This window comes from Musa acuminata, chromosome BXJ3-7, assembly GCF_036884655.1.
Source record: "Musa acuminata AAA Group cultivar baxijiao chromosome BXJ3-7, Cavendish_Baxijiao_AAA, whole genome shotgun sequence".
Taxonomy (NCBI): domain Eukaryota; kingdom Viridiplantae; phylum Streptophyta; class Magnoliopsida; order Zingiberales; family Musaceae; genus Musa; species Musa acuminata.
This window is the reverse complement of record NC_088355.1, coordinates 34,021,293-34,030,903: the sequence shown is the minus strand read 5'-3', so window position 1 is coordinate 34,030,903 and position 9,611 is coordinate 34,021,293. Positions and strand designations below refer to the sequence as shown.

Here is a 9,611-nt window from a genome sequence, read left to right as displayed (position 1 = left end):
TTAGGTCAGCATGATGGTAGTTTCTTTGCTCATATCTGAACTCTACCTTACCCCATACCTGACCTTCTCTCAAGATTCAACTGGGATCTGTTTTAACTTTCATATGCTTGATAAAATATTATATGGATTATTTATATGATTTGCCACTGGATCATAGTCTTTATGTTCATGATAATGTCAAAATGGAATTTGATTTTACATACTCTTGTTTGGACTCATGCAATCTGCAACATGCATTTTTTATATTTGTTTCCACCCATCTATGGTTTACATGTTATTCAACAATATGAAATGGATTTAAGCCACAACTTTTAATTCTTGAAACCTGCTGACCATTCTGAAAGTTAAATGGGTAGGAACATATAGCCATATAAGGTTTCCTTTTCAAGTCGTTGGTACTTGGACCAACCCAATGTGATGAAATCACTTACAGGAGAGCATTGTTACCATTCATGGGGAGAGTATTATTGTTAACATTGTGTTCGATATTTCTTTTCTGTTGCTTATCTTTGGAGCTTATCTACTGTCATAAGTGATCAAAATAATGCTCCATTCGGTTGCCTCTTGGTGGTATTTTTTCCAAAAACATATGATATGGTCATAATATGTTAGGTGACAAAAAGATTTGCATGGACACTGTAATATTTTTGATTTGACAAGAAAAAACTAGGATGCTCAGAATTCATATAAACTGTATGGTAAATATGTTTTTGCCGTAAATATGGTTGGTTATCATTTTTATTTTATTAGAAGATGTTATATATAATCAATTTTATTGATTTCACTTCATCTGCCAAAAATCATATTTTGAGCTCATTGATGACTGCAGCAAGTTACGTAGTTGGACATTTTTTGTCATATTATTTTTCTGTTGAAGCTATGAGCACTCTTGTGGAAAAATCAGACCTTGGAATTTGAAGAAGGAGATTTGCTATTACTCGTACGAAAGTATACTGCTCTCTATCTTGAGGTCAAACTGCAAATGAAATGCTGAAAATTTTATTTTTCTTGCTCTCTGCTTTTTATGGCACTTGCAGGGAGAACAAATTAGATAAAACAAACAGCTCGAATCAATGGTTGATTCGAAACTTAAATTCCCAGGATTGCTGATTTTGTTGTAGTCTGTGTTTTGTATGGATCAGACTCATTGCTATACTCAACAGTTAGAATGCACCATTTTGTAGTGTCCTTCATTTGTTCACGTTAATTCTCTTATTAATATATTTTTTAACATCTGTTGCTATTGTGCCCTTTTTAACGCTTCAATTCTCATGGTTAAGATTTTCCTTTCTATATATATATATATATATATATATATATATATATATATATATATATATATATATATATAAATATATGTATGTATGTATGTATGTATATATATGTATATATATATATATATGTATGTGTATATGTATGTATATATGTATATACATACAAATACATATATACATACATATACATATATATATATATATGTACATACATACCAAAAATATGTATGTTGCATCGCTCATTCATTAATCTAACGTATCTAAAATATCATATTGATTTGTTTATGATAGTTTAGAAGGGAAGAAATATGATGATTATGGTCGTTACACTAATTTTATTTTTGGTACAGAAATGATGTCTTGGAAATAAATTTAAAATAAAAAATAATTTACATGATTTTAGTATTTAAAAGTGACTACTGTGGTTATTTTAATAACTTAATATTTGATATATTTATAATAAGCATGATTATGGGCATAAAATTTTCAAGGCTTAAGAAAATTTGCCATGGCATTACTATCCTTTGGCTATATCAACTATTGGGGGGGGGGGGAGGAAACTTCGATGGTAAATTTCACGAAGGAATTTTCTTTGAATAATTTATAATTTTTAGCGAATACAGAATTCATTAAAAACATACTTTACATATACAAAAAAAAAAAAAAAACATGCACATAGTATTTGCTGAGACTAAGACTTCATTACTGATGGAAAATGCTAACGATGACATCATAGGGACTAATCGTCACTTGGGAAAACCTAAACCTTAAATCATAAAGACAACTTGGTTTTTTCCAATAGGATGTATAATGTCCCTCGACTCTATTAATGTCGACCATAGTTTAAATCAAAAATATTTACATAAAATCTCCAAAGCAACTAAGATGCCCTTAGTATCTCACTGTCATAATTTATAGGGATCTTAATATCATTACCAATTCAATGTCTCATTACAAAGACATTGCATCTCACAAGAATTTATAGATATGCAAGCTTAACTTTATATGAATAAACACCCAAAACATTGAATTTTGATTGGGAAAAAATCGCAGTGGTGTAGACATACCAAAGAAGTTTCTGGAGGAGTGTTCCCGGCCCCATGCAGCGAACGAAGCAATCGCTAGAGGAAGCTTCTAGCGACCATACGCCCCCGGATGCCAACCGTCCGTCATCCACCCATACGCAACGTGCCGCTGGTCAAAATCCGCGTAACCCGTCGCCGCCGGGCCCGGAGGCGGAGGATACGTTGGCGCCTCCAGCGGTGACGGTGCAGAGTACGAGATCGCCGGTTCTGCTGCCGGATGATACAGCAGCCAATTCGGTTCCGGTCGCGGCGGAGCTGGTGGATAGATAGACCAATTCGCTCCGGAAGGCGGCGGAGGACAGGGCGACCAAATCGATTCTGACGGTGGTGGAGGCGGATGCATCGACCATGCCGGTTCCAGCGGCAACGGAGGATACATGGGACTAGATCCCGGCGGCGCGGTATAGCTCAACACCGGGGCCGTGGCTGTGGGAACAGGTGGAGGATACATGGAATTTGACCCGGGCGGCGGGCAATAAACTAACGGCGGCGGTATGGCCGGGGGATCATGCGGCGGCATATAACCTAACACCGCGACGGTGGGCAAGAAATCCGGCGGCGGCGGAGCGATATCAGCGCCCCGGCCGTCGATCCGGTACGCGAAGGAGAGAATGCCATTTGGCTTGCCGTCGGGGGCGAGCAGCTGGTAGCTGACGCGGCGGAAGGCCCCGGGGACCCGCTCCGCGGCGAGGTCCGCGATGGGGACGCTGGCCCGGCCGACGATCTTGTCGCCGGGGAGGAGGCCACCGTGGTCCTTGAGCTCGAACTCGAGGACGAGGTCGTCACCGTCGCGGTCGAACCGCATGGGCTGGTCCCACTCGGGGTTCTCGCCGCCGTCTCTGTCGACGGTGGTCTGCAGGCGCTGGGTGCGACGGGGGCGGTCGGCATCGGCGAACGACAAGAAGACGGCGGCCGAGAGGCAAGTCTTCTGGAAGAGGTTGAAGGACTTCACGCCCTTACACGAGATGGCCTTCAATTCGATCTGATCAACAACCGCCATCGTCGTCCTCCTCCTCCTCCTCCTCTTCCTCTTTCTTGGTTTAGGGCCCGAGAAGAGGGGCTGTCGATATTAATAGTTGGGAGGAGGAGGGCAAGACGTGGTGGCTTCCATTACTGGACTGGGGAGGCGACGGTCAGCTAAAGTTGTTCACGAGGAACAATTGAAATTACGCGTGGGGAGAGGAATCGGGTCCATACGTGGTTTGGAGAAATGACTCGGTTGTATTGACATTGGATTGACCGGTTGATTTCGGTTTGGAGAGTAGCCGAGTCGCGGTCGGCCTGGTTTAAATGTCGGACATCATTTGGTCAACCAATCGTGAACGTTTCTATCCTCCACATTGCGTCATCCGTCTCGTCACTCCTTAGGTCCTCATTCAAAATAGCAATTTGTTATTTTTTGTTTTGGATTTGACCAGTTTATGTCATGTATATCTTATGAATTTAATATGCAATTAAGTGCTTTTGGGATTTGTTTAATAGATTTGTGTGGATGTAAATAGAGTCTTGGATATATATACTATTAATCTACAAGTTACTGTATTTATCTGATTTATTTTGGTCGTCTTCGCAATAAAGAAACTCTCTTATATTTTTTTTATTTCACATAATAGAAAATTTATTTTTAATATAGAAAAGAGATTTGATGATTTAAAAGCTTGTGATGCTATATTGTTGTCGTGTATCTTTATTATCTCATATACAAGTTGGATCAAATAAATGGTGCAAATCTAAATGAATATTTTTAATTAAATACTAGACATAGTAAACAAGCATAAATATAAATCTCAAACACATGATCTGCTATAATAACATGATAAATGTTTTGATTGGATAACCAATAATCTTATAAAGAGTCCAATATATTTATATTAAGCTCTAATGATGATATTATTATTTTCAGGACTGCAATTCTTAACAAACCCACAAAAAAAAAAAAAACTGTGAAACTGTAAAGAAAATAGTGAGAAAAACATTTCTCGAGAAACATATAAATGCGCTTGACGACTGCACATTGCGTTAAGGTCTGCAAGCGGACGATAAATAAGACAGACATTTTAGAGAGAAGAAGGGGCCGAAACAGACCACATCGCTGCCGCCGCATCAGAGGTCAACTGCTATCAGTGTATAGAAGTTGGAGGCTGCCTAAATGACCCACCTGCATACAGCATTTGATACACTGGTCTAATTCTCCTTGTCAAAATCATGCTCAACAAAGTTCCCAGGCTACACACCCCGGCAAGAGTCAAGAATGTGACCCTAAAGCAGCTTGGCCCCAAGCAAGAAGTGCTTGAATGATCCAGGAAGGGAGGGTGCTGTTTTGCGGCTTCTTTGTCATACAAGGACCCTGCAAGAAGACCTGAGAACAAGAACGCACCGAGAGGATTCCCTAACAACATAAAGTTGAAGAGAGTTCCGAAATGCTTCAAACCAAACAGCTCGGACACCGTTGGAACCATGACAGAAGTTTGGACCCCATAGCAGATGCCAAGCATTGCAGTTGATGCATTTAGAGTACTACTCAGCCCCAAAGCATAGAGAAGATATGCTAAAATCATGATTATTTGTGTGCATGTCATCCAAATTGGCCGAGGAAGCATTCTTGTCCTGCAACAAGAACAAAACCCATCAACTTAATACCCACATTACTCTCCTCAAGTAATAGAGATCGAGAGAACAAAGGGATCACCTGACAAAATACTCGGAAACAGCACCTCCACCGAGACGACCAAGAAAATTGCCAAAACTGAAAAGGCACAATAAGATGGTTGGGTCATCAACTCCAACTGCAATCCCAATCTGAGCCAAGTTATTCAGAACCGTGACACCTGAGCCAGCTCCAATAAAGAAGGCCATGAATAGGAGCCAGAAGTCAGCTTTGATCAATGCTTCGTGTAATTCAAAATCATCTCCCCTCTTGGGTCTCCTCTTCTTCTTAACTGCTCCTTCCCCAACAGCTAAGAGCATCTCCACATCAGAAACATCATCAGACTCCTGCACATTCCCCAGGTTATTTGCTGACGATGTAGCAATCAAAGGTTCTGTTTTATCTTGACCTCCGGTGGACAAATCGTCTAAAGAACCACTAGAAGGGATTTTTGCAACAGTCTGTTCATTATTAGCTGGAAAAAAGGTCATCTTAAGTGGGATGGCAAGGGGAGCTAGAAGGAAGAGCACCATGATACCAAAAAACAAACAGGTAATGCCATCACCCAGTGAGACATAACTATTCGCGATTGTAAAGGAGAGAAGGTAAAGACCAAGAAGTACGCTGGAAATTTGAATAAACAGGAAGCGACCACGTTCTGACGTGTTTTCTTCTAGGGATGGTGTGCAAGGCCGAACAGTGCACATCATTGCAAGGCATATAGCTGGCAGGCCAATGGCTAGAAACAGCAACAAATTTGTCGATGAACTATGAAGCATGCCAGTGTACAATGCAGTGAATACTGATAAACTAAGACCAACATAACCTTTGAGAATGCCAGAAACAGTGCCTCTACTAAGAGGGAAGTTCCGCATGTTGGTTACCAGCACCCCCGTGACCAACCATGCACTGCTATTAGTACCAATACATAAAGCAATCCACAACTGAGAAAAAGATGAGAAGTGTCAAAACAAAAAGTGAAAACTAACTTTTGGGCAGAAAATAAAGAAAAATAATGACAATGCATTTATAAACAATGTATTCAATAATTGATCACTGCAATAGAGGGGATTATCAACTTCAAGTTCAAGAACATAGATTATTTGGATAATAATAGAAGTGATTGGAAAGATGCATATGTAATGTAACACAAGTGAAAACAATAGCATCATCTATCTTTCAATGGTCAATAGATGATGATAAGGAAATAAACAGTTCCTAAAATTTTTTTAATAAGAACGGAAGTAACAGTACTTTTTCATGAATTGTTGTTGGTCAAATGTTTCACGTTGGGATATAATTTTGAACGAAAAATGATTATTTCCATATTGTTGGAATATTGAGAATTGACATATAATGGTTTCTCTCCTCATTGAATGGTAAAATCTTTGTTTCTTACTTAAAGTACATATAGAGAGACATATAATAAGTTAAGGCATCAAATGCATCTCTGCAACTATTAAACAAGATACCAACAAAAGCCATAACCAATACAAGTTCGAAAAGATAATTTTTGATGCTGTAATGAAGATTAAAAATGTGTATTTACATCCTGAAATAATCGATCATATTAACAAAGTATATCTTGCATTAAATCCTTTATGACACAGATCGTAATTTCATAGGGCGGGGAACACTTTCTCCAAGTTTTACTCTTCAAAGTAGATAATTGGGTTCCTCTTGTACATTATATTCCCACAAAATTAATAAAAATGTCCAAGTAGGCAAACATGCAATTTGATAATATCTCTGCCCTCAATCCTAAACTCTATGCCCTACACAAACTATTGCTAGTAGCAAAGACATGCAAGTGAAGAAAATTATTAGTAGGGAATTCTTGTGCTCAAGATGTGGGACAATTCTCCGATTGTACACATAAAATCATCCCTAGGATAATTTCTTATTATAAACATAGTTTATCTAAAATACAGTACTTTGTGAAATAAAAATATTTTGCCAATTACATGAAGGTGAACCAAATATAACTAACGGCATCCACCTACAAGTATCATTCAAAACCTAAGATAAAGTGCATATCAAGTACACATCCCACATAATCATCTTTCTGACAAAAAGAAATTCATCAAGTACATGACCACGGTCCATATAATTAATGCAGTTCACCAACAATTATCATAAGTTGTCCCAATGACTTCGTTGATTGCTGCCAGTGGATGTCACAGAGAAAGTATCAAAGAGAACCATATCGTTTATGAGAGGGAGCATATAGCATTTCCCTTGATGAATATAATATCCAATCGTAAAAAACAAAAAAATCGCCATCATTCTAAGGGCTTACTGAGCAGAGACGGCAGGAAATTATATGGGCCAAAATGCCTTTTAATGAGTACTGACACGATCATTATATGGCCCGCTCACAGAAAACATGCTGTTTAGGTACGTAGAATTCCCTCTCAACATTTTTCTCGTGAAATCATAGGCCCAACACATATGGGCCCCACTGCTAGTACTAACATACTTCAATAGTTGAGAGGAATAATACCTTTACCTTAATTTTCTTTTCTTTTACTCTTTCCAACCCAAAAAAAAGAGAGAGAGAAGATTTATTCCAACTTTATTTTTTTGTCTGTGGAGTAAATGATGAAGATGAAATTAGATTTAAAGACCTTACCATCAACAATCAAAATTTTGTCCGACCAAGAGCCCGACATCTCTCTAGGATTATATTGGCTCCTAAAATTCTTGATTATTCCTAAAATTGCCCCAGCTAATATGTTCATGTTCAAATCGAAAGAGACTTGCCTGGCAACATCCTAGAGAGCAATAATGGCAACATAAACTTATAGCCTATGTCCTTCCTTGATGCAAGGACACGTTTGAATGCTTGATGCTCAACAGGGGTACAGGAAATCCCTAAATTAGGAAGACAGCAAGCATTTACGCGACAAACGTGGAACGCACCGCAAGCAAAGTTTGGCAAACCCTTTCCGTAAACGTTCACAGCAGACGCTCCAGAAGCAGCTTTATCTCAGCGAAATCACCTCGATATCTGCTTTCTTTAGCCACAAGCAACCTTTGGTCTGATACCCTAATATATTTCTCCCACAACAACTTTCACATACAAAAAAGGCAAATGAAATATAATTGATGTGCGTTAGCTGAAGCAATTCTTCGCCCAAAGAATCACTATCAGCCTTGTGAAGCATTAATCTAAGACTTCAAAATGATCTGAAACCAATATAAGTTGGGGAAAGAAGGGCGTGCAGATTTCATCTCCTTCTGAGATCAAAAGCACAAAGTAGAAGCTTCGAAAACATATTATACCGAAGCAAAGTAATGAACAAGAAATGTGACATGTAGCAGAGGAGAAAATGGACTCACCGTCCAAAACGGCAATCCGGTGACGGTCTGGGTGACGGTGAGCCAGAGAACACCGAAGCCGAGGAAGCAGCAGGCGGCGCCAGCAAACAGCACAAGCCACGGCCGGAAACGGCTGCTAGCGAAGCCAGCGATCAGCCCGAAGTTCTCGCCGATGTCGTTGGCGACGCCGAGCATGGTAAGCTGCTGCTGGTTGTACCCCAGCACGGATTTTAAGGAGGGTGAGTAGAGGGGGAAGGTGTAGGCGTTGCCCGCTGCCACCAGCACCCATACCGCCGCCGCCAGCCCCACCCACGGCGGCCGCCTCCCGGCCTTCAGTTCTTGCATCTTCCCGGCAATCGCCTTCGCACTCCGCTTCCTTCTACTTTTATTGTGGCTTTCTCTGCCCGTGCGTCCCTTTCACGACGGAGTGACGATGAAAAGACGCGAATGCTGCAGATGACTCGAGGAGACTCGAACCTTGCGTCCGGAACGGGACCCACTGGTAGCGTCACTGCCGTATTGCATCAACGTACGATGTTACGAACGGTTTACGCATCCGCCTCTGGAGTTGATGTGGCTCATTTTTATTTGGTCAAACCCACAATTTGAGCTTAGCTAACTTTAAATGAAATAATATTATATTTTATTAAAAAAATATCGTTGATGTTGTTGTGAGCGTGGTTCATATTCATATGCATACGATCATCCAAAGTAAAAAGATATTTTTCCTTGATTACCTATACAATATTAAAATTGAGATAAGCTTCTTGAGTTTAGTTCTAATGCGTCTATATCTTTAGCCCTTAGTCTTTCGTCCAGTGTTGATGGCACATTTTTATACTTGATCTTAAGGAGATAAAATATCTTATATAAATTTTATAAGGAAGGCGATTTATAATCGATCCGAGTTGCCCCCCCTTAACTCTTAAGAATATTCATGCAAATATTTTATAAGGGAGGCAGTTCGTAATCATCCAAAGTTATCCCTCGGACTCTCGAGAATATTCTTATGAATATTCCATGGGGAAGGTAGTTTGTCACGCCCCCCTCGAATTATAATGTTCATGAAGCACGAACCTAACTCAAAATCGATAATATTAAAGTTCAATAATATATTCCATTCCAGGATCCAATTACACGTTTGAGGATACTGAGAAAATATTCGAGTCATTCACATCTATAATTTCATAATTCATAAAACATGTGTAGTTTAAATTTATATACTACATCACTTGATGAATCATAAAATTTGAAACCAACTCATCAAGACAAGAACCACCTTAT

The 9,611-nt window shown here is 39.6% G+C and overlaps 2 protein-coding genes across 2 annotated transcripts; both read right to left on the bottom strand.

Annotated features, from left to right (window-relative positions):
* Nucleotides 1-2,408: 2,408 nt before the first annotated feature.
* On the bottom strand, nucleotides 2,409-3,359 carry LOC135642909 (leucine-rich repeat extensin-like protein 3). Its single transcript, XM_065159389.1, has one exon. The coding sequence runs from the start codon at nucleotides 3,357-3,359 to the stop codon at nucleotides 2,409-2,411; it is 951 nt and encodes a 316-aa protein (XP_065015461.1).
* Nucleotides 3,360-4,106: 747 nt separating this feature from the next.
* LOC135643120 (protein NUCLEAR FUSION DEFECTIVE 4-like) lies at nucleotides 4,107-8,788 on the bottom strand. The gene is made up of 3 exons (XM_065159726.1): nucleotides 8,349-8,788; nucleotides 5,049-5,950; nucleotides 4,107-4,966 (listed from the first exon to the last, which is right to left on the bottom strand). The coding sequence occupies exons 1-3, from the start codon at nucleotides 8,670-8,672 to the stop codon at nucleotides 4,480-4,482; spliced, it is 1,713 nt and encodes a 570-aa protein (XP_065015798.1). The 5' UTR covers nucleotides 8,673-8,788; the 3' UTR covers nucleotides 4,107-4,479.
* Nucleotides 8,789-9,611: the final 823 nt, after the last annotated feature.

Coding starts and splice junctions, on each gene's coding strand:
- LOC135643120 (XM_065159726.1), bottom strand. CDS start 8,672: ATGCAAGAACTGAAGGCCGGGAGGCGGCCGCCGTGGGTGGGGCTGGCG. Junction 5,951..8,348: donor CCGGATTGCCGTTTTGGACG/GTGAGTCCATTT, acceptor TCTTTTTCTCAG/TTGTGGATTGCTTTATGTAT. Junction 4,967..5,048: donor GTTTCCGAGTATTTTGTCAG/GTGATCCCTTTG, acceptor TTCTTGTTGCAG/GACAAGAATGCTTCCTCGGC.
- LOC135642909 (XM_065159389.1), bottom strand. CDS start 3,359: ATGGCGGTTGTTGATCAGATCGAATTGAAGGCCATCTCGTGTAAGGGC.